General features: G+C 53.3%; 1 protein-coding gene across 2 annotated transcripts; it reads right to left on the bottom strand.

Moving 5' to 3' along the window:
- Positions 1-706: 706 nt before the first annotated feature.
- On the bottom strand, positions 707-24,391 carry LOC144734372 (uncharacterized). 2 transcript variants are annotated; one of them, XM_078616519.1, is made up of 11 exons: positions 24,050-24,391; positions 22,448-22,510; positions 20,356-21,398; positions 14,834-15,044; positions 12,000-12,144; positions 10,923-11,035; positions 9,673-9,822; positions 8,876-9,114; positions 8,347-8,448; positions 7,316-7,521; positions 707-6,294 (listed from the first exon to the last, which is right to left on the bottom strand). In XM_078616519.1, the coding sequence occupies exons 3-11, from the start codon at positions 21,291-21,293 to the stop codon at positions 5,756-5,758; spliced, it is 2,643 nt and encodes an 880-aa protein (XP_078472645.1). In that variant the 5' UTR covers positions 21,294-21,398; positions 22,448-22,510; positions 24,050-24,391; the 3' UTR covers positions 707-5,755. The 2 variants fall into 2 exon arrangements, with proteins under 2 accessions (XP_078472645.1, XP_078472644.1); XM_078616518.1 differs by lacking the exon at positions 22,448-22,510.
- Positions 24,392-24,598: the final 207 nt, after the last annotated feature.

The raw sequence follows: 24,598 nt of genomic DNA, 5'->3' as shown, positions 1-24,598 counted from the left end.
ATAATAGATGTTCTTTGGGTTAGATTGCGTAAATATACAAACGTGTCGTTATGTGTCTGCACGTACGTAGGTTGCACTTCTTTCGCACCGTACGTAGCCAACTGTGCTCATCGGAGGTGCGGATGTATGAATGCCGCGGGTGGATAACGAGTGGACGTTATCAATAACATCATTTTGAAGAAGAGTAGGCCATCGTGTGCCGGTGTCATGGATCAAATTTGCCAAGAATGTGAACAATTTCCCTGCAAGCGACGCGACTTGGAAAGGCATCGAGGCTCGTCACCCACCCCCTTCTGCCAACACGTGGAGCTGGACCCTCCAGGAGGCGGGGAGCCTTGAGACTCGGCGAAGCTCTCAGTGACACCACACAAGTGTAACGAAACATCACGGTGCTTTACATCCTATAGAGGAGTCCACGGGGAATTAACCCCCTAACCAGCAAAGCTGCACCGCCTGCACTCCCGACAGCGACTCGCTCGTCCACCCCGACGACTCGTCGTCCTCCCTGGCGGGACAGCAGCTGCTGGGGTGGCCTCGTGGAGACCATCGTCGTGATCATCATCGTCGTGATCATCATCGTCGTCGTCAGCGACGAGAACCATATCGTCATTGTCGTCGACGATGATATTGTTGTTGTCATAATCGTCATCGTCGTCGCACGCACACACACACACGCGCTACAAGGGTGCACCAATCACACTTCATCTTTTTGTTTCTTCAATAATAAATAATTTATTGATAGCCGTAACGGACAAACGCACGGACGCCTCTCCCCCGTACAGCCGGGCCAGAGCGTGGCCACGCGGTTGGGGCACGAGGCCACGAAGCAGGCGGACAGCGAATTAAATAATAATAATAATACTGCTGCTGCTGCTGCTGCACTCGCAGAAGCCGGCGGCTTCGACGCCGCGTTTCACGACGCGACTTTCACGCACGAAGCCCTCGCACGCCGCTCGCGGGGCAAGCGAGCGCCACGGACAGGGAGCCGTCACTCTCGCGCACGGCGGCGGCGATGGCTGCGACACTTGCGACGAATTGGCCCTGAGCGTTCGTTTCCCGCTGCTGCCACGGCGAAGCCGGCCTGTCGCCGCAGCGGAGCGTGAGGACCGGCGCAGTGACCGGCGAAGTCCATCGACTCGGCCCTGTGACGCACCCCCCCCCCCCGCACCTCCGAGTGGGCACAGGTGGCTCCGTGCGGCGGTGCGAACGAAGTTCATCGTCCGCACTGCGAGCGCAGAGGCGACGTCGCAAAGCGAAATACACGCGAGCATCGTCTAAGTTTGGTTTTAAATACGAAAGGTCAACTTGATGTGACTGCATGGCCAGCCGGAAAACAATAAAACACATTTAAATGCTTTTTGTTCTTAGACTAAAACTTCGGACTATAACATGGCGTTCAAATCACAACAAGGAGAAATGGATAAATATGTTAAACATGATTACACGGTAAAACCAACAAGCTCGCACGTACAACACGAACATCAAAGTTTACTGCGATGGCTTTCTTTGAAGTAAAACATTATGAAGTGAAGTGCTGATGAAACACGGCAACCGTTTGATCGTTTTCCTCTCTCGAGCTGACCTTGGAGCGACAACAGATGCGCTCGTGGCTTCTGCACAGCGGAGGTTTGACCGACGATGCTTTGGAACGTGGGCCATGGACTATTTCAATCACCACCCCCCTCCCTATCATCACCACCACCACCCTTGCGTTATCATTGTTTAAAACACCGAGGAGGTACAAATAACGACAGTGCGCGAGGTTTTAAAACATTTGGAACGTTTAAATGTACGACGACGTGAGCCTCGCCTCTCGTATTCCAGATTTCGTTGACCGCCGAGAGGCAAAGAAGAGTAATTCGAAGTTGTTGGTTGCTCCCACCTCATCTCCCAAGACGCGACCCGACCGGCGCGGAAGAGTAGGCCAAGGACAACACCCACGGGACGGAGCCGTTTCCAGAGGGCCGCCTTCTCTCACTGGAGCCCCACGTCTGCTAGCGACAAAACCGAAACTACTCAACTATTTTTTATTTTACCAGCCAAGGTACACTGAGCTGTGTAGCTCTATAGCAGGAGCGACTTGGCTACCACGAAGCAGCTTATCGCTGTGTGGAAATTTATAGCAGCCAAATACTCTAAACGCGTGATGTTGATTCTAAATGTGAGGGAAAAACCGGAGTACCCGGAGGAAAATCCACGCGACTATGGGGAGAGAGAAACGCAAACTCCAAAAATACAGCAGCAGGCGTCAGGGTCGGGATCGAACCCGCGACCTCCTGCACACCAGGCGAGGTAGTCAACATCTCCTCGCCACCCTGTGGCGTGGACCGCGCGGGCCGCACTCGCGAGCCATTTGCACCGCGCGTCGCCCCCGGCCGTCACGTGCTACGAGCCACGCGGTCGGCACACGACCACGGTGGTGGTAAAGACATCGCAGGGCCAACCCGGCCGTGCCTCGGCTCGCATTGTCAAGCTCGGAACAAGCGAAAGCGGTCGTGATTATCGGGCCGGCGGTGGGTGGGTGATGGTGGTGGGTCGTGGTGGTGGTGGGTCGTGGTGGTGGTGGGTGGTGGTGATGGGTGGTGGGTGGCGGTGGTGGAGAAATAATCACTTGGAATACAAATACGGCACGTGTACATAAATATGCAAGAAAAATTGAATACGAATACAAAATATATAGAGAGAATGCGACGCCGCTGTAAATATTGCCGACACGGCCGCCTTCGGCTGTACAAGCGTTACGATAATCTATCGGCCACGCGATGGATTAGCCCCAACATCAATTACGAAATCACAAACACTTTTACATGTGACAAGTGAGCCAACAACAATAATTCCTAGTCTACTTAAAGCCTTCAAAACACAAGTTGGGATAGCGCCGCCCCAAACGCGCTGTCTCTTTGGTTCTCATTAATATGCCGCCGATTGGAAGCGTCGCCTCCAACACAACCCCATCGAAAGTGTCGTCGACAAGGCACGCGGCTCCCGCGCGCAGCAGGCGTGACGCCTCGCAGGGCTCGCACCAGACACCGCACCCGCAGTCCCGTGCAACAAGCCGATGCGTTAAACCGACATTGATGAAGCGACAAATGCGTACATTACAAAATATAAATAACCGTGCTGAAATCTAAATGTTTAGTTTTTTTCTTCTTGGCCGAAACAACAAAAGGTGGCGCAAATCGTCCGGTCCACAATTCCCATTTTCGAGTTCCGGGCCGAGACGCTGAGGCTGAGTAACTCATCCAACTACCATCGTCAACCAACGGTACGTTACCCACTGCCGACGTCGCCATCAGCTCCCCGTCCAGCAGCACACAACTGGGGATGGAGGTCCGAGACTCGACCGCTCCCCTCTCACCATCTTCATGTCAGTAAATCCGAGCCGATAATCGTGAAGCGTGATCGATTGCTGATATAAATCGGATATCGAGGCGTTCAACACCAAGCGGCGACGACGTCACCATGGCGCTTGGGCCAGGCCAGGTGTACTTTGGGGCCACGTGAAGCGTCGAAGGCTCGCTGACAGGTCTCGGAACAGACCCAGGTGCCGTGGGTTAACCGACTGAGACGACTGGCAGATGCACACCAGCTGTACCCCCTGACTGTGCCTACTTGCTGTGTTTGAGCCACCCGGTGCTCCGCTCGTTGTTGCGAGCGGCGCTCCTCCGGCCTCCGTTGCTGCTGGAGGGCGACTGCCTCCAACCGCCCAGCGGCAGCAGCGTCCTTCAAGATCGGCCTCCTTCACAGCGGAGGGCGATCTTGACAGCGCATTCACATATCGACACGTGCGCGAGGACGCTTTGATTTTTGATCGCGCGGTCCATGCGCCCCAAGCACACGGACGAATGCGATCCTTTTTTCATCAGGCCAGCTGAGGAATCAGGGTTGTTCGCAAATGTGAGCCACTGGCGAAGATATTTCTACAATGTTATGAATCTCTTTTAAACTCCCTTTGTGCGTGTTTTTTTGCGATGTAAATCAGGAACTCCAAATGAGTTCAGTCCATGGTGTCTCCCTGTTTACACGAGCGCAGGCAAGTGTCCTTCTCCATTGGTGCGAAATTCCACATTCCTATGGTGAGACCCAGTTGATCCTCTGAACAAATACTGTTGACAAAGCACAGCAGATGAAACTCATTGTGTGGCTACTGCTGCTGAAGATGATGATGTTAACAACCTAAGATAGGTTGCGAACCCATCACTGGAGCCCGAACTGGAGCCCGAATTGCGAATTGGGCCATAATCCTGACATAAAACACACCCTCACGCGAGGCTAAAAACATTACGAGAATTTAAATGCACGCTAAAGTTCATATCGGCTGTGGCGTCAATATATAAACACAAACAGACCCAAATAATCTCCATAATCGTTCATCAGCCACCACCGCCTCTTCAGTTATTGTCTCGCAACATTTTCTTCCTCCCAAAATAATAATAATCATCATCTTCTTGGTTCTTTCGGTAAAGTCACGTAGAAGGGAAGTAATAAAATAATAAAAATAATAAAAATAAAACATAATAAAACAATTCTCACGACGTTTCATCATAATACATCATAATACATTCTGACCACGAGTCACCGGCGGACAGATTGAACATAAATAGTTAAATACGACGCAAAGAACTGCGGCATCGAGGACAACTGCAACACAGAAATTGCTGGAAGTATTCGTCTTGTTGTTGTTGTTATTGCCGACCGCGCGGTTTCATGACCCGGACTTTGTGGTCAGCGTGGAGTCCTCTCGCCGTTCTGCAACCTCCCGACGCGCTTCACGGTTTTGGGGCTCTGCCGCGGCGTCCGACGTTTCGCTCCCAAGTGCTGGGAGCCTTCTTCAGGAAACCGAATTTCGGTTCGGTCTCCCAGTTCAGGCACTGGCGATGCTTATCCCCACCCCCCCAAAGCACGTGGGGGGGGGAGGCGAAACGTCGGACGCCATTTCCATGTGGCACGGCCGGATGACACGCCGGAGAGGCAAACTCGTTCGGTGACCATTGCGTTGGCGCTTTTGGTTGGTGGTGGTGTTGGTGGTGAGCGGTGGCATGGCGGTGGTGGTGGTGAGCGGTGGTGAGAGGTGGCGTGGCGGTTAGCGCTACGCTGCGCTCCGAACCCGGCCGCCCGAGTTCGACTCCCGCCCATGGCCGCTGTCGCCCAGCGACGATTATCTGAACCGGTCCCACTCGGAGCGTGGAGCCGGCCACCCACCCCGTACGTGCGCCGTGCCGGCCCTTCCTAGCTGCTCGCCGACAGCAACAGTGGCACGGGTGATCTTTGTCCTCTTTTTGTTTGATGAAACGGCGAGCGAAGTAACAAGCTGGAAGGCAGAACAGGAGTGAACTCTCCGCGGCGGGGGCCCCTTTTCCGCCAGCAGTGGCGTGGCTCAAGCGACTCCAGGGCTGCCCCTTCGCCTTCCACTGTTCACACTCAGGCGGGAGAGGGGCCCCGCTCACACCGCAGCCGTAGGTAGCAAAAATTAACAGTCGCTTCTTCGTTCGGGCTTTGACGAGTTCAAATCCCCGCCAGGAGGTCGACTCGGTCCATCATCTAAAATTAAGTACTGCTTAGAGTGAGCAGCCAGCAGCGGTCGTTCCTTTGGAAAGCCCGGCGGGCCCCGCCCGCCCGCAGGAATGAGGAACTTCCGCTGCTGGCCGAGTGCTGTCGACGGCGATGCCTGCCGCCCTCCCCTCCGTGTTTATTTTGACCTTTGGCCTTCGCCTTTCCCAGGGCCCCCTAAGGTGGGGCGAAGCCGCCGGGTGCCTCAGATGAGGATTTCCACGGTGTCCGACGCACGAGCCTGAGGCCTGTCCTGCACCGCCCCCTTATCCGTTTGCGTGCCGGCGTTTGACCGGTAGCGGGACTGCAGCGACGACGACGACGAAGACGACGACGAGGACGAAGACGTCATCGCAGCCGCCACACCTTGCGACCGCCCCTCGCTCTCGTCCACGTCGCCGTCGCCAATAAGAATTCCCGAGTCGCGCGACGGCTCTCGACCAATCAGCATCTTGAGGCAGAGGGACGACGACGATGATGGCGACGACGATGATGGCGACGATGATGGCGACGACGATGATGGCGGTGATGCGGATGGGGCCGAGGGCACGAGTTCACTCCGCGCGCAGTGCTCCTGCCGTTCCCGGTTAAACTGCTCCATGGACAGATCCGCGAGGCAGTAGCCGGCCCATTCGGGCTCCTGGCCAATCAGGATTCCAGAATCTCGCGACGCTTCTCGGCCAATTGTGACTCCCGCCATTCCGCCGTTGCGACCGCTCGGAGCTCCAGGTTCTTCGTGACCCCCTGAGACATGGAGAGTCCACGCACGCACGCACACAGTTATTAGAATTGATCGTCTCACGCGTCACGCCGCGTGGGCGTACGCGGTGCTTCTACGGCATGCCGATCGACACGGTGTCTGATGTTTCCTAAAGAACCCCCCTGGCACAGCACATGGAGCAAAACGTCGGTCCTCGTGCCGAATCCGTATCGACAGAGGGCCGTCACGTTTCATCCTCGCAGCAGCAGCGGCTTCTGGCGTACCACTTCTGTGGCCGTCTGGAACGCTCTTCCTTCCCATATTAGTAAGCCACTGGAGCTGTGCACTTTTAGATTAGATTGAAAACTAATTTCTTATACACTGCTTTTTGTGTTTCATGTATAGTCCTTACCCCGCACCTTCGATTAGAACAGTTGGCTACGTACGGTGTGAAAGAACTTCAATCACCGCAGCTCTATCGCAAACATGGCTCACGGACTTCCTGTCTGGTCGTCGCATTCTGACCGGCGACTTCCTAACTTGAAGCTTGCGTCACTGCAGGAATTCATATTCTTTGGGTTTTTCATCTCTCACATTAACATGCTATTCTCTCACATTAAGACGCTATTCTCTCACATTAACATGCTAATCTCTCACATTAACATGCTAATCTCTCACATTAACACGCTATTCTCTCACATTAACACGCTAATCTCTCACATTAACACGCTCATCTCTCACATTAACACGCTAATCTCTCACATTAACATTACTAGCCCCGCCCACTTCGTTTATGACCCTTGGGCTACACCCATTTTAAACATTTTAAACAGTCTGCCTCAGCAGCTTTCCCCCTCTTTTTTCTTCCTGATGACAAACGCTTGTGTTGCGATGGAAACGTCGTAGTTTTACAATTTGTATTATTATTTTATTTTTTATTTTCTTTGAACCTACCTACGTTTTTATTATTATTATTTTATTATTATTTTCTTCGAACCTATCTACGTGACTTTACCGAAAGACCCAAAGAATACAGCGACTTCCTGTTATCCGCCGAAGGGTTACCTGTGCCACTGAGTTGAGCTTGGCTGTGAGCTGCTGCCGCTGCTGATGGTGACGATGGCGAGGATGCTGAGGAGGTGGGGCGAAGGCTCGAGTCCAGGTCTCTTGCCGTGCCTGGACTCGTCGGCTCGGAGGAGACTCCGGCTCGCGAGTGCAGAACACGGATCACGGCGTCACGCTCCAGCAGCTGGGAGTGAAGTCCTCGCAGCCTACGGTGCATCAACATCATCGTCATCAGTATCATCAACATCATCATTAGTATCATCATGAACATAATCAGTATCAACATTATCAGTATCCTCATCAACATCATCACTATAATCACCACCAGCAGCAGGATCAACATATACATCATCGTTTTCATCATCAGCAGCAACAGCATTATCATAATCATCAGCATCCTCATCATCGCCAAAAACATCACCACCACCACCACCGTAATCACCATCGTCACGACTGCCATCATCAAACCCAGGAGGAATCACAAGGGGCCATATGCACGCTTTGTAACACACACACACTACACACCACACACACACACCACCCACACACACACTACACACCACACACACACACCACACACACACCACACACACACCACACACCACAAACCACACACACACCACACACATGCCCCATGCGTATGAATGTATTTATAACTTGTTCTGCACTGTACGTAGCCAACCGTGCTAATCGATGTTGCGGGAGGACAACAAAATAATGACACAAAAAGTAGCGCTAAAGTCACGAGTTGTTCAATCTAGATGATTATTTAAAAGAGCGTAGCTCCAGTAGCTTCCTAATATTGGAAGGAAGAGCATTCTAGGCGGCAAAATGACACCCGAAAGCGCCACGCGATGCCGTGACCGTCTATGTTGGACCGCCAGCCAAACGCCGCCGCCGCTGCTGCTCCTGCGAGAATGGTGACGGTTCACGCGGCTTGCTGACGAGATGGGCGAGGAGGCGTCGCTGTTCATTTGTTTTGCGAGCACTTTGCTGAGCGTCGACCACCCAACGTGACCGTTTCTCTTCACCTGTTCTCCATTTCGGCGCAGCGCCGCTGAGCCGCGTTGAAGTCGGCGCTGCTGTCGCTCGCCGGGCTCGCGCGATCCTCCCACAGGAGAGACGAAGTGTCCCTGCGCGTCGAAGACGCGTAAACAGGCAGGGGGGGGGGGGCAGAAGCGCTCAGGGTCATGGTGGGGTCACGGATCACACGAGCGAGGAGTCACCTCGCCCGCGCGCCGCGAACGGCTTTCTCTCTCTCGAGAGAGAGAGAGAGTCGCGCCGTCGTGTCGATTCGGCACGACGCTGTCCCGACGTTTCGCTCCCACGTGCCAGGTGGGAGGAACCGAACCGGATTTCACTTCCCAATGGTGCAGCATGCGCATCGATCGGCGCCGGTCGCTCACCGGCGGTCGATCGCCTCCTCGCCTCTCTACGATTGCTACTACCTAGGTCACCGTTTGCGCGAACGTCACCCGCTAATTCCGCCACCCCCTCGCGCCCCCTCGTCTCGACCCCGCCGACGAAGTGGCCAGAGGAGGGAGCCGCCGGCGCTCTCACCGGTGAGCGGCGGCGGTGGCGGCGGCCTCGGTGGTGAACTGGCGCAGCGCCCGCTCCTCCAGGTAGCGCTGCTCCCAGCGCGTCGACTCCGCCTGCAGCCGCAGCAGGCGCGACTCCTGCTCCTCCGGCGCTCGCCGCAGCCGGGGGACGTCGTCCTCCGCTGGGCCCGGGGCGCCGGCTTCCTGCGCCGCCGAGGGCGACGACGGAGTCGCCGTGGGGTCCGCTCCGGGCGCCGGGCGCTGGGCGGTGGGGAGGGACGGTGCGAGCACGTGAGCGGCGGTGTCGGCGGTCGGTGGTCAGTCGGTCGGTCGCTCACTTGGTTAGTTGCTCGGTTTGTGAGTTAGTTGGTGAGCTAGTTGGTGAGTTAGTTGGTGAGTTAGTTGGTGAGTTAATTGGTGAATTAGTTGGTGAGTTAGTTGGTGAGTTAGTTGGTGAGTTAGTTGGTTAGTTGGTTGGTGAGTTAGTTGGTGAGTTAGTTGGTTAGTTGATTGGTGAGTTAGTTGGTGAGTTAGTTGGTCGGTCGAGTGAACTCTGTGGTCAGGGACTGAGCTGAGGTGTTGTGTGCCGCGGGAGGCGATGGGGGTTGTGTCTGGTCGTGACTGCAGGCACGCAACGCTCCTCGGAAGAACACCGGCGTGGTTTTAGTGGTAGCAGCGGCAGCGGCAGCAGCGGCAGGAGAAACGAATTGTTTAGGTAGTGAATGAGTGAGTGGGGCAATTATTGAGCGAGTGAATAGGCCAGAGTGTTTGAGCAGTGTGGGGCGAGAGAGCGAATCGCCAAGCGAGCTCACGCCGTACCTGCTGCAACTTGAGACTCTGCACTTCCTTCTCCAGGTGGCTTCTGAGCCTCTGCTCCATGACGTCTCGCTTGCCTGCTGCTGCCTGCAGCTGGGCCAGGGCTGCCTGGAGAGTCTCCACCCTGTGCTCACAGGCAACCTTCCGCTGCAGCTGCAGGAGGGACGACACAGACGCAAACATGGCACCCATTTAGCGTTGAGGTCGGCACGGCATGCGAGCGAGTGAGGCGAGCGAGTGAGGAACGGGTGAGTGAGGAGTGAGTGAGTGAGGAGTGTGCGAGTGCCTTCGCCTTCCCGGCGCTGATGTTTTACGGAACGCGAAGGCCGAATTTGTACATATACTGGAGAAATCCGATGAGCTATGAAGCTCGTTTTCTCTGATGTCCAGTTGACCTACGGCAGGAGTTCAGATTTGCCACTTGCCACCGATGTTAGGCACCCAAATGCAACGCACGATTGTCACGCGTCCGAAACGTCGTGCGTCTGACTTGAATGCGCGCGGCACGATAGACGACCACTGGCGGGTGTGAAAGTGGCTCCAGGTGCATCCGAGACGTGGTTGTGCTTTGGCTCCGATCTCTATTTTTGCTCCATTGCTGCACTGCATTTGTTGTCGCCTTCGTCATGTCGGTGACCCAGCTGTTTCTTGCAACGAGTTATCACCCGGTTAAGCAAATTCAACTTTTTTACGAAAATTTTTTCGCTCTGGTTTGATCGTCTGGGGGGCAAAACTCGGGGGTTCCTTCAAGTTGATTTTGTTGAACAAGGGTGAGAACCCAAGTGGTGAGGACAGAGTCTGAGTCGCAAGACTCACCCGGGTCACCAACATAACAAAAGCTGCAGCATATAAGCAGTGTTCTATTATGTTACTGTACATTGAACTTCTTTGGCACCGGTCGTAGACAACCTTGCTAATCGGAGGTGCGGGAATGGACAACAAACTAAACAAAACAACAAGCAGTTCTAAATAAATTAGTTTTTAATTTAGCACCACAATGAAGCAAATGGAAATCGAAGCAATAAAACCAATGGCGTTACATGAGAAGTCAAATACACCCCACAACCCAACATCAACATTTTATGGAATTAATTTTATCGTGAAAAAGTTGGCTCAGACTATTTTTTTTGTTCAAACGTTGAGAGTAAAATTAAGTTACGCAAACATCGGCATGGATGGTGGTGGATGCAGGCAGGTGTAGACGGACGACGGTTTAGTGTCCAGCAACGCAGTCCACACGGGGGAGGCCTCACCTCTTCCTGCAGCCGACTGTTCTTCTCCCGGGCCACGCCGAGAGCCTCCTCCAGATCCCTCACGCGGCCTTCAAACTCCGCGGCGCATCTATCGCTCGTGAGCGCCTCCCCACCTTCACACACACGCACAGAGCACACGCGACTCAAGGTTACCATATAGTTCTACGGATTATTGTCGGGGAAAGTGCTGTTAGCAAGCATCTATTAAGGTCGGCACGGCTGCGAGGCACGGAAGAGCGTTCCAGACGGCCCCAGAAGCGCACCTCAAAGCGCAGCGCGATGCGGTGACCATCTTTGACCTTGGAGAGTCCCAGGAGCAGTTGTGAGATATCGCTTGCCGCTGGCGTTAGCCTTGGCTGAGAATCAAACTCAAGTTCGCTGGGTTCGTGGCGTGGTACGATACCCGCTGAGCTACCGCTCTCCACACGCATGTACACACAGACAGGGACAAAGACCCCCCGTATAGCTCTAACAGACTGTAGGGGCAAGTGCTGTTAGCGAGTGGCACCTACGAAGGCTGGAACGGTACGCACAGGGGGTGGGGTGGCTAGCACCAAGCCCGGCCGCCTTTGTCTCCCCAGTGGCGACGATGTTGAGTGAGCATTGTTCTATGAACCCGACGGACTGAGTTAGATTGCCGGTCACGGCTAAGCAACCTGCACCGCTGAAGAGCAACGGCTTACGGAGGCCGGCACTTTGTTCTCTACGGAAGGACTACACCGAGCGACTTGATGCAAACAAAACCCCCCTTCAGCTGTGGGTAAATCCAAACGCGGCCCACCTCCTTTCTCCGCCAGAGTCGGCTGCGAGAGTCCCTTCCCTGCAACGTGGATTGGCGAGTCGTCCCCGGACCGCTTTCGCGACGTAAACCGTTGTTCGTCCAGGCCGTGCCGGTCGTGCCGGGTTGGGAGGGATTGAAAACGACAACACGAACCCGGCCGGGCCATCGAACGACAACACGAACCTGGCCGGGCCATCGACGTGGCGGCCTAACCACCCAACACTAAACAATAAAACCCCACAAACACGGGTCGTGTTTTTCCCCCCGCGATAGCCGCGCGTGGCGAGAACGCTCACCCATCAGTTGGCGGTTGAGCTCAGACAGCCGCTTCATCTCCGCTTCCATCTTCCTGCGCATCGACTTCTCGAGCGCCTCCCGCTTGTTGGAGGACTCCACCATGGTGTGGTAGGCGGACGACAGCCGGCAAATCTCGCTCTCCAACTGCAGAGGGAGGGTGGGGGTGGGTGGGTGGGTGGGGGGCAGAGAAGCGGTGAGGGGAGAGTGGCGATGAAGAAAGAGAGAGACATCGAGAGAGAGGGAGACGTGCAAAAGATCGCGGTGAAGCCCCCCTGTCTCTGTGGTGAAGGAAGCTTCTGTCTGCTCGAGGTGTCCGTGTGGCCAAGGAGCAGTCAGTTTACTAGCCAGGTGACAACTCAAAAGGTCAGGATGGGTCCCATTTGCATGAGAGACTCTGGGCATCAGGCTACTGCTGCCAGCAGGGGCTGACGATTGATGCTGTGTCATCATCTCAAGTGAGTCATGTGCGATGTCATTTTCGAGATTGGAAATATTTGGATCCCCGATGCTCGTTTTGCCTTTAACGCCGCGACTCCACCAAGCCCGAGAGAGTCGCGGTTGGGAACTCTGAATGACCCTTCTGGGTTTAACGTCAGACCACAGTCTCCCCAAGGTGGACGCTGGGAGTGAGGCGATTCGTGTTTAGCTTCGTACATTTTTGCTCAAACTGCGCTATTGGGCGTCGCACGTCGCCCCTTGTTAGAGAATGGTCTGCGGAAGAAGATATCACCCACAACTATAAAACGATAGCCCACTGAGCTCTATGGCTCTTTTTCATAAGCAACCTGGCCACAAATGAGAGTTCAACGAAGTGGTTTATTACGTGGAAATGTAAAGAAGCCAACCACTCTAGACGTGTGATGTTGATTCTACATGTGGAGGAAAAAACTGGAGAACCCGGCGGAAAAGCCACGCGACCACAGGGAGAACAGGGAGAACAGGGAGAACATACAAACTCCAAATATACAGTGGTCAGGGTTGGGATCGAACCCACAACCTCCTGCATACCAGGCGAGTTAGTTAACATCTTACCACCGTCGCACCCCAACTACTTCTGAGATCCTGTCAATTGACCACCAATTGACCACTGATCTATGTTTGGGGCGTTGCAATTTCCCACGCTCCTTGCTGCAGAGGCGGTGATGTCCATCACGTGGATTTTTGTGTGTGTTAACTCCCAGAGCTGGAATTTTGCCAGATTACATCAGAAACCAAATGTATTTAACGCGACGGGGATTTTGGTGCGAGTCATCGGTTACCAGGCTGAGATCATCACCTCGCCTACACACTCGATCAGTTAGTCACGTGCGGCTGAAACTCAATTCTCGTGCGGCTGAGACTCGGGACTCGAACTTCGCCGCGTTGGCTCAGTGGCTCTGACCCCGGCGCTCCGTGAGCCACCTGCATGCGGACGCGTTTGTCCGTCAACTTTTGAGTTTGTATTAATGGGCGGCCGCTCTATGATGGAAGAGACGACGGTCTGTGAGGGGCTCCTGAGAATTCACTCTCAAAAAACTACGTGGTCACATTCCACGCTCCAGCTACGCTGCACCCATCCCCATAACCACAGGAATGCCACATCGCAATAGAAGCCACGTCACCTCAGCCACGACCACGACGCTCCCTTTATTTAACCCTCTATTTAGCCGTGCGAACACCCATCGGTATCCACCGTCTCTCGCCGGGCAAAGCCCCATGCGAGTCTTGAGCAGCACAACTCTAAATGTAACCACGAATGAGAGAGATTTTAATTAAAATAAAGTAACCAGTTCCTGATTCCTGTAATCAGTTTCCTCATTGGGAGGTTTAGAAGCAACGTAATCCTGTCGTGTTTTTCAAGTAACACAATCTGATTTGATAACACTCATGAAATGGAACCGTCCACCCATCCCGATGCAGAATGATCGTGATGTTGAATGTTGAGACTTTGTGAAGAAGCCCTGTGGATAATTAAAGGGCAGGCGGTGTTATGACTGCCGTAGAAAACTATTCCAGTTTGGCTGCTGCTCTCCTCACGTTTACCCAAGCTATTAACAATAATTTTCCTTTTGAAAAATAATTTCTTTAGTAATTTTCTAACTTTTAAAGAATAAAATAAGCTCAAAAGGCAATAGATATAATCATGGAAATCTTTTAATGCACCGCCTTCTGGTAATTGTAGCTGAAACTTCTAATGCCAGCCGCTAATAACCGTTTACTCCCCAACTCTGCCAAAAGGGAACCTAATTAAAACAGAAACCTTTCAAAATGTTTAGAATGATTGTCTCCCTCTGTGCCACGTCCTTTGTCAAAGACTGTTGGCGAACACAGCCTTCCTCACACTCAGCTCTGTCCGTGATATTTGCATTGGAAACTTCCAGTTGTATCCAATAATTAGCATTGCTAACGTTGCAACTTGATCCCCCGTTTTCACCGTATTTTTTTGTGGAACTTATATCATTTATCTTGTTTTCTTATTGTATGTCCGAGAAATAAAACTTTGCCATTCTCTAATGATTTCTTCTCGCGTTCTTGTTGTGCACCCTGCTGCTTTCCGTCACACATTTGTGGTTCACCCATCTCGTGTCTCTCCATGCAACGTTTAACATCCTTCTTAAAACCCACTTTTCTGTTGCTTCTAGTTTTCACTGTAGGGTTGTTGTAATTGTCCAGCTTTCACATCCATATAGGAGAACAGAACCGCACATTTAACATGACCGTATTCTAAAACTTGTTGTCATTATTAATGTTTTTTTTTATAGATCCCACTTTCTGAAATAATTCTTTGGGCAGTGCTATTCAGTGATGTTCACTTCATTGTAAGGCCACCTTTTTGTTTTCCATTGCGACGTACCTTTTCCAAGCGGCACATCTTATCTTTCTGCTCCTCCAACTGAGCTCGCAAAAGTCTGTTCTCCTGGGCCAAGGCTTCGCCTAGCCGCTGGGCCCGAACCTCTGCTAGGCCGAGGCTTGGCTGCTGCTGCTGCTGCTGCGGTGGAATTTGGGCCGGAGGTGCCTGGAAATTCTGGTGCAAGGTTGGCATCGACGCAGGCGTGGGCAGAGGCCTGTGGCGGAGAAACAGAGGACAAACGTGAAAATACATCAAACATTGACGAGTTTAGCAGCAATGCAAATAATTAAAAACAATAATGAATGCACGGTAGCCATCATTATAATGCACCCCAGCACTTGAATGCGTGGAATGCTTCTGCGGTGTATCGGTTTCGCATACTTGACTTGTAATGGCAGAGGTCGACCCGTTCAATCTCCTGGCGTGGCAGCTAAATATAGATCTCACTCCTGTGGAGTCATTTAAACAGAGGCGTTTACTTTAGTTCTCTTGTTTACCCAGGAAAGCTTCACTGAGTCTCAAGACTCTAATTTCAGGAGGGTCCTGCCAAGTTTTTACAGTCGTGTACGATGCAGCTGCTGTGTAATCCCAATTGAGTAATTTCCAGGTAATGTTTTAGCATTGGGATGTTTTGGTCAATGTTTTTTTTTACTATGGGAGGAAACCGGAGTACTCGGAGGCCCCATTCAGAACAGCGAGGAAACCGATGCAGAACAGGGAAGAGGACATGCACAGAACATGCACATTCCATACAGAAAGGCGCCCAAGTCTGGAATCGAACCCAGGGCCTTCTTGCTGTTATGCGCAAGTGCTACACACTGCACCACTCTACTGCCCAGTTGATGAGAACCAGAAGGTCAATGCCAATAGGGACGCAGCTCGCTTAAACAAATGCTGCTGGATAGCATTAGTCTGGATGGCCTCAGAGGCTGATGGCCAACAACGTATCTCTTATTGTGTTGCGCTGAGAGCTGCACGGACGGACCGAAGTCGGGTTTTTATTTATTTCTGGACACTGTACGCACAAAAATCTGAAAGTGGGTGCCAAGTGTCTCCACGCTCCCAACAAACATGGGGAGGCATTCATCTCCATTGGAGGCCCCAGAGTCGGCAGCGGCATATTTTTACATTCCTACGCCTGTGGTCAGTTCCTCCAGAGTACACACGGGGGGGGGGGTGGGGGGATGATGGTACTGAGGGGGTAGGGAGCAGCGGTTAGCAACACTGAGTTCGATTCTCGCGAACGGCCGCCACCTCCAGTCACGATCATCTGAACCGGTCATGGGCCTCCTCCGCTAGGGCGACTCAGCCTCAAACGAGTGCCTCGTGTGGTGTGCAAACATTGCCACTGAGGAGACAAAGGCGGCCGGGTATGGTGCATAGCTCCCAGTGGCTTCCTAATATCGGTAGGGAGAGCGTTCCAGACGACCGCAGAAGCGCATATGAACGCGCGCGATGCGGTGACCGTCTTTGTTCGATGGCCAGCCAAAAGCCGTGAATGTGAAAGAAACGTTCAACGAACGCTGAACGATGCGATTTGCCTTCGTCTGTCGTGCATTCTGCTCTGGCTGTCGCCTCGTGCGTATCACCCCCGCGTCGCCTGAACAGACTGGAGGGGCAAGTGCTGTGAGCGAGCACCTATGAAGGCCGGCACAGCACACAAGAGGGTCGGTGGCCAGCACCACACCCGGCCGTCTTTGTCTCCCCAGTGGCGATGTTTACATACTGCACCAGGTACTCATTTGAGGCTGAGTCGACCTATGGGAGACACTGAACTGGTTCAAATAGTCGTTTTTGGTGTTGGCCATCAGCAGGAATCGAACTCGGGTCACCGAGTGAGGAGCACTGTGCGCTAACTGCTACACCACCACGACAGTGGCACACATCGTATGTTCGTTGGATTTCTTTTGCACCGTACGTAGCCATCCGTGCTAATCGGAGGTGCGGACAATAGTAGCACATTCACGCACGTCCAGTACTCCAAACTGATTTGTAAAATTCGTGTGAATGTGAGTATCCACCTCTAGCATCTCTCTGATAGCATCTCCCCTACATCATCTCCCCTACATCATCTCCCCTATAGCATCTCCCCTACAATATCTCCCCTACAATATCTCCCCTACAATATCTCCCCTACAGCATCTCCCCTATAGCCCACCCGCCGTCCCGGCCCCCGGCAGCCCCATGACAACCCGTGTGGTGGACGGTAGTCGCCCATCCAAACACGGCGCGTGCTGCAGCAGCAGCAGCAGGCCTCGCTTCCTTGAGACGCGACGAGATCGGCCGCATTCCGCGCGAGTTGGTCACAGGCGTAGAAGGCGCGGACCGCGCCACGCGTGCCGGTGTCTTTGTCTGCGTGGGTGTCGAGTGGCAGAGACGCCAAGCGAACATTCGCGAATGTGGTCTCGACTGGGCCGTTCAAGAGGCTCACCACCTCGTGGTTGCCAGAGTTTCAGAGCTTCGAGGATTGGGTTTGTACGGCGATCTGCGGCCACCACCTCGTCTCCCTCGCCGGAGATCTGGACGCGTATCCGCTTCTCGGTCGGCAGCCACGCGTACGATGAAATCGGTTTGTTTGAAAACAAATTTCTTTAGAACGGCCTTGTGTTGGCGATGTACGGCCACACGTTTCGGGTCCTTGACTGCTATCAATTTCGACACGCGAAACCCGACGGATCGCTTCTGAAAAGGAACTACACAGCTCAGTGGGCCTTACACTGGTAACATAAAATAGTTTTCATAGTTTAGTTTAGATTAGCACGGTTGGCTACGTACAGTGCGAAAGAAGTTCGACACACACACGTACACAGGGGCCATGTGCCTGGAGTTAACCAACCTCAGGCACCACAAGAGAGGGCCTACTGTCCCCTCCTAGCGCCACGCGGGCTCAATCATCACACTTCTTGTTTGTGTTCAACGAAATTCCACTCCCCGGAGTTCATTCACCATCGACCCACCATTGATCCACTGCTGGATGCACACGGCGGGGGCCTCGCCAGCAGCCGCGCGGTTTTCGTCGCGGCGAATTGACCATACTTCCCCACGTTGGTCGGCGTGGCTTTGGTGAAGGCGGTGCGTGTTGCGCTTATGACTGGGAGTCACGCGCAGAACGTAACCCCGCGAGGCCGCCGCCACCGATGACCCTGCCTGTCACGTGCCGGGATCGAGCGCACGACCTCTGGAGGTGTGGTCACGTATGTCACATATATTCGAATGCATGTACGTTGAACTTCTTTTCGCACCATACGTAGCCAACCGTGCTCATCGAAGGTTGCGGGAGGGAAGGACAACAAACGCAACACAACAACAAGCGGTTTTAAATAAATTAGTTTAAAATCTACCGCAACCCCACTCCTAACATACCCACTTGACAAAAATCCCCCGTATAGCATCTAATAGAATATAGGGGCAAGTGCTATTAGCGAGCACCTATGAAGGCCCGGAACAGGATACGACAGGGTGGGTTGCCAGCCCCACACCCGGCCACCTTTGTCTCCCCAGTAGAGATGGTTACATCACCGCACCAGGTACTCATTTGAGGCTGAGTCAACCTAGGGGAGGCCCAGGACATGGCTCAGGTTATCGTCACTGGTGTTGGCTATGAGCGGAAAGCGGGTTCCTAGTGCAGCGCGCTAACAATTACTCTACCGCTTCCCACACAATACAAACACCCACGCTCATATATACAGTACACACACGGCCGCTATTCACCACTTCATAGTCGTAGCGGTGGTGTCGCCACAGTGCAGGTGCCAAGCTAGGTGCTGCTTGAGGCCACATGAAGTGGCAAAATCTCGCCTCTACGCCATCACAGGCGAGAGCCAGGCGTTATAGGTTCGCGCCACTCACACGGTCACACGATGGTGCTGACTGTGAGAACCTGCGCCAAGTGACTAACCTGGCTGAACCCCAGGACACTGGTGTAATGACTAATGAGAGATAATGATACAAGGCGAATTGCCCCTTGCTCACACATTTTTTAGCTATAAACTCCGTTGCTTTACGACCTTACGTAACAACGGCACAGACCCTGTGGGCCAGACAAGACACCACAACTTGACTTCCCAGTGTCCCCGCGGTCGCACCAGGGAGGGCCTGCCACTTAAAAACTGCCCATTTCGTCCATCAGACGGCCACCGCATCGCGAGCTCTCAGATTCGCTTCTGCGGCCGTCTGGAACGCTCTTCCACTCCGATATTCGGCAGTCACCGGAGCTATGCACTTTTCAATCATCCAGATTGATAAAGTCATTTATTTTCAACTACTTTTTTGTGTTTTAGTTTGTTGTACTTCCGCCGCACCTCGGATGAGCACGGTGTGGCTTTGTACTGTGCGAAATAAGTTCAACGTCTTCAACAGCGAGCGGTGACGTTCATGTGACTTGTTGCGCTGTGCGCGACGAAGTGGCTTATCATTCAAGTGAAAATTTACAGCAGCAGAATATTCTAAACGCATGATGTTGATTATAAATGTGGAGGGAAAAACCGGAGGACCCGGAGAAAAATCCAGGAAACCACGGGGAGAGAGGCACGCAAACTCCAAATATACAGCAGCAGGTGTAAGGATCGAAATCGAACCCACGACCTCCTGTGTACCAGGCGAGGTAGTTAGCATCTCGCCACTGCGGTGCCCCATGGAATGTGCCACGTGTTGTTTTTTGGCACAACGTCTGACGTTTCGCTCCACGCACCGGGAGCGAGGAATTCTCTTTCTGTTGCTGAAGCTCTTCCCACCGCATATGTACGTATGTCTCCCCAGTGGCGATGTTTGCACAACACACCAGGTACTCATTAGAGGCTGAGTCGACCTACTGGAGGCACTGGACGGTTCAAATAATCGTCACTGGTGTTGGTCATGAGTAGGAGTCGAACTCGAGTCACTGGGTTAGTAGCACGGTACACTAACCGCGACACTGCCACTACAGTGGTACACGCAGTATGTGTGTACGTTGAACTTCTTTCGTACCGTACATAGCCAACTTGCTAATTGGAGGTGCGGCGGAAGGACAACAAACTCAAGACAAAAAGCAGTTATAAAGAAATGAGTTTTAAATCGAGATAATGATTTAAAAGTGCATAGTTCCAGCGGCTTCCTAATATCGGAAGGAAGAGTGTTCCAGACGGCCACAGGAGCACATCTGAAAGCGCAGTGCGATGCGGTGACCGCCTTTGTGTGATGGCCCAGCCAAAAAGCCACCGCTGCGAGGATGAGCTGAGTTCACACGATGATGGCTCACGCTCCTTGACGAGCTCCTTCAGAAACAATGTCCATCGTACCAGCGAACCACGTGGCACATCCCATTGGAGCGCCATCAAACCAAAGTTGCAACCACGAGCTGAGTTTGCGTGAACCAGGTGAGAGAAGTCAAGAGGCCAGGAAGTGAGTCTCATTCGCGAGAGAGTGACCCGGGTCACCGAAAGGGGATAACAACAACAGCCAAAACACAAGCAAAGCACGACCCTGAAGCGAATAGAAATCGGTACCAAAGCAAAACCGTGTCGACGCGTCTCGCTCGCGCTCCTTACCGGGCTTGCTGCGGCGTGAACTGCGAGGGGGGGGCCGCCCCCCGGAGCCAGGCAGTGTCGGCCGGCGCCCGCGGGGGGCCACGCGCCTCGCGCGGCGCTCCGTCTCCGCGGGCGACGTCCCCCTGCTCCTCCCAGCGCTCCCTGGAGCTGGGGTCGCTGTAGCAGGCCCTGTGCGTCATCCGGCTCCAGCCTACGGCCTGGCGGCCGCACAGCTGCGACGCGGCGCGACTCAAACCGCCCTGACGGCCCTTGGCCACCGCCGTGCCCCTCTGCTGCTGCTGCAGACGCTGCTGCTGCTGAAAATGCTGCTGTTGAATATGCTGCTGCTGTTGCTGCTGCTGCAGATGCTGCTGCTGTTGTAGATGCTGTAGATGGTGCTGCTGCTGCTGTTGCTGCTGCTGTTGTAGATGCTGTAGATGTTGCTGCTGCTGGTGGTGCTGTGCATACGCAACCTCCTGGGTGAAAGAGGCAACTTCGCCCAGCGATCGCACATTCACATTCGCCGCCGCCGCATCCTCGCACGGCGACGACGACGGAGCGCCGTTCGCCAGCCAGACGCGGGAGCTCGCGCAGAGCTCCGCTTCCGGCGGTGCACGCTGGTAGTCCTCCACCAGCAAGCAGGCGCCGCCGCTAGCAGCGGCTGCCACGGCCGCGTTGGCCTGGCGGCTCATCGCGAGGACCTTGGCCTCGGCATAGGAGGGAGGCAGCGGCTCCGTCTCGCCATCCTCCTCCTGCCCTTGGGGATCCTGGCGATCGGCGGGCGACGATGCGGACGACGCAGGCGACGCGGCGGCCGCCTTGGCGGCCTGCTGCTGCAGGGCGAGGAGCAGGCGGGCCTCGTGGGGGTCCCCGTAGCGCAGCTGCTCCTGGATCAGGCGCTGGATGAAGGGGCTGCAGGAGCCCGCGTCGCTCGCCTCCATGGGAGGGCAGGGCTTCATGCCGCGGGCGCGTCTCTCCCCGCGCGTCTCTCCACCGGGGGGAGGAGCGGCCTCCTTAGGTAGCCGTGGCTGTCCCGCCGGCCTCCTGTGGCATCGGTCCTTCGCCTGTCGGTCGACACAAAACAGAATCAGAATCTATATTCGTACTGGAGGAATGCGATGAACTATGAAGATTTTTTTATCACAGATGTCCAGTTGGGGCACGGGGTCAGAACGTTACAACAACAAACGGCACACAAACACGATTGGAGTGCAAAGTACAGGCAACGCGAAACAAATCACCCCAAAACATCCAAATACAACGAAACCATCCACATCCTAGCAGGCAAAGCCCACCGAGGTTTTCACTTTTTCAGAAAGCGACTTGGCCATCACAAACGATCGCTCGACAAAGCGGCTCATCGCGCGGGAATTTATATTTGCTAAATTAATCAAAATAATCTCAAGGCGCGTTTCTGTGGAGGTGCAGACAAGGGTGCGCGAGGTGAACATTAGGCAGCAGCAGCGGCAGCGGCGGCGGCGGCGGCTGGACATCTCGTGGAAGACGAGCGGCCTTGCCAGGCCAACGGGCCCGTCCAGAATAGACCCCGCGGCGTAATGCAACGGCGGTTGCCAATTCCAAACCACGGCACAGAGTCAACTTGCAGTGACCGCTTCCAACATTGTCCCTATGGGTCTGTGCGTGTGTTCCTATGGGTCTGTGAACGTCCTCCATGTAAGTCTGGGTCTCTGTTGTAACCTTTCACAGCTCCATCTCAAGCCACGGACCACATCATGAAACACGACATCGTCATCACCATCAGCAATGTGCCATGCGTACGACCATCACACTAATGTGTAATTATTTACAGCTCTTTGCCAATCCACGACTGGACAAAGGCTTCCCATGTTGTTCATGGGAGCTGGTTGCCCATACTTCACCACGCTGGTCAGTATGGGTTGGTGAAGGAGGGGGGTTAAGACCGGTTCATGTTAGCCTTGGCCGGGAATCGAGCTCAGCTTGCCAGGTTCATAGCACAGTGCGCTAACCACTGCGCCACCGCTCACATCATCATCTATCATCATACAATAACTCCCCATAATGTGCAGTATCTGTCACAAACATCATCGCCTTCATCACATCATATGATACCAACATCTAAACTAAAACTCACCAATTGTTTTTTATTTCACCAGGTAAGGCCCACTGGGCGATGTCGCTCTTTTTCAGAAGCGACCTGGCCACCACAAATTATAACTCAGTGAAGTGGCTCATCATCGTCATCATCATCGTCATCATCATCATCATCATCGTCATCATCATCATCATCGTCATCATCATCATCGTCATCATCATCATCATCGTCATCATCGTCGTCACCGTCACGTGGACACATATAGCAGCTACTTACTCTAAACGCGCGATGTTCACTATAAATGGAGGGAAAAACCGGAGGACCCGGAGAAAAATCACTCGCGAGCCCGTGATCGGGGAATTTAACTGGAGTCACCGCGCTAACCACTGCGCCACCGCTCACCGATTACACTTTATATTTTATTACACTTTATATTTTATTACACTTTATATTTGATTACACTTTATATTTGATTACACTTTATATTTGATTACACTTTATATTTGAGTACACTTTATATTTGAGTACACTTTATATTTGATTACACTTTATATTTGATTATATTTGAACCGCGTGCTTTGTCCGGTACACGAGTTTCGAGTTGTCATAGAGAGACGGACGCGCCGACTTGGGAAGACTTTCATCCAGCAATGGATGTTCGTGACTCGTGATACAAACACCACGTACAGTGGTTGTATTGTGACGACCCAACCCGAGCGATGTCAGTAAACCCGCTGTGGTGGTCTGCGCTTACTTCAGCAGCAGCAGCAGCAAAGCATCGACTGCCATAGAGAATCATAGAGACCCATAGAGACCCATAGATCATCATAGAGACCCACAGATAATCATAGAGACCCATAGGGAATCATAGAGACTCACAGATAATCATAGAGACCCATAGACTCATAGAGAATCAGAGACCCATACAGACCCCGAGAATCATCGAGACCCATCGAGAATCATTGAAACCTATAGGGAATCAGAGAACCATAGAGACTCAAGGAGGACCCGTAGAGAATCAGAGACCCATAGCGACTCATAGAACCCCATAGAGACTCATAGCGACCCATAGATAATCATATAGATCCATTGAGACCCACAGAGAATCAGAGACACGTATACAATTACAGACACCCGTAGATAATCATAGACACCCAAAGGGAATCAAAGAGATCCATAGAGAATCAAGGAGACCCATAGAAAATCATAGAGACCCTAAAGAGACCCAGAGGCCCATAGAGACTCAGAGACCTATTGAGAATCAAGGAGACCCATAGATATATAATCAAGGAGACCCAGAGAATCGGAGATCCATAGAGACTCAGAGTGCCATAGAGAATCGTCGAGGCCCCTAGAGATTCATGAAAGCCAAGCCATGTATAATCGTGGGATTGTGGCCATACACTCGAGCCTACACACCACGGAGGGTGAGCCACTGCACAGGAGTCGTCTGTGCTCGTTCAATGGAAAAGCAAGAGATCAAAACCTCGCGAACGAACTCTCCCGAAGAATCCCTCTCGTCAGGGCCAGCAGAGTTCTACACTGACATGTCAGCTTCTGAACATACGTACTACATACGTGACGTACTGCTGATGGCACCACGCGCAAGGAGAGAATTGCGCCGTTCGTCGCGTGTTGTACCTGAGTGGTGAAGGCGAGGCGTCGTCACGATGAAGCTTTTTCTCACAGACACCTGTTGTATTTCAGACGAACTTGATTCTCTGTCGGTCGGTCTCTCCGCACGCGGAGCAAATCGCAAAGTCTAACAACTTTAACTTTCTGTTAATTGATCATTAAAGTACCGACGGCACCCAACAGCGCTAAATACAACACGATTAATAAATGTGGAGACTTTGACTCTGACGACGACGACACGAACAGACATCGACGTGTAAAGTTCGCGCGAGCGCTGAGGCCAAACCGCGCGAGCAGCGGACTCTGTCTAATGGTGAAGTATGTTGGCGAGGAATGTGCGTGAAGCGCACACGCGCGCACACACACGCGCGCGCACACACACGCGCACACACACGCGCACTCTCCCCTCCCCACCCCACCCTGCCTGCCTCGCTCGTTCCCTTCCCCCTCCGTCCCTGCCCCCCATCTCAGTTATTTTATTTTCATCGCAATCTCCGCCCCACACCAACCCCGAGCGGAACAGAATGCGTGGAATGTCACTCTGCAGCCAAGATG

The sequence above is a fragment of the Lampetra planeri genome, chromosome 51 (genome assembly GCF_965212315.1).
Source record: "Lampetra planeri chromosome 51, kcLamPlan1.2.h2, whole genome shotgun sequence".
In the NCBI taxonomy this organism is placed as follows: Eukaryota; Metazoa; Chordata; class Hyperoartia; order Petromyzontiformes; family Petromyzontidae; genus Lampetra; species Lampetra planeri.
The sequence above is the reverse complement of the archived record's forward strand: the minus strand, read 5'-3'. Positions and strand labels throughout refer to the sequence as shown.

Bases quoted from the DNA above. Each gene is read 5' to 3' on its own strand.
- LOC144734372 (XM_078616519.1), bottom strand. From the start codon at position 21,293: ATGAAGCCCTGCCCTCCCATGGAGGCGAGCGACGCGGGCTCCTGCAGC. The intron at 12,145-14,833 runs GTACGTCGCAAT...CTCCCTCTGCAG, and splicing joins AGATGTGCCGCTTGGAAAAG to TTGGAGAGCGAGATTTGCCG. The intron at 8,449-8,875 runs GTGAGAGCGCCG...TTCGACGCGCAG, and splicing joins GCCACCGCCGCCGCTCACCG to GGACACTTCGTCTCTCCTGT.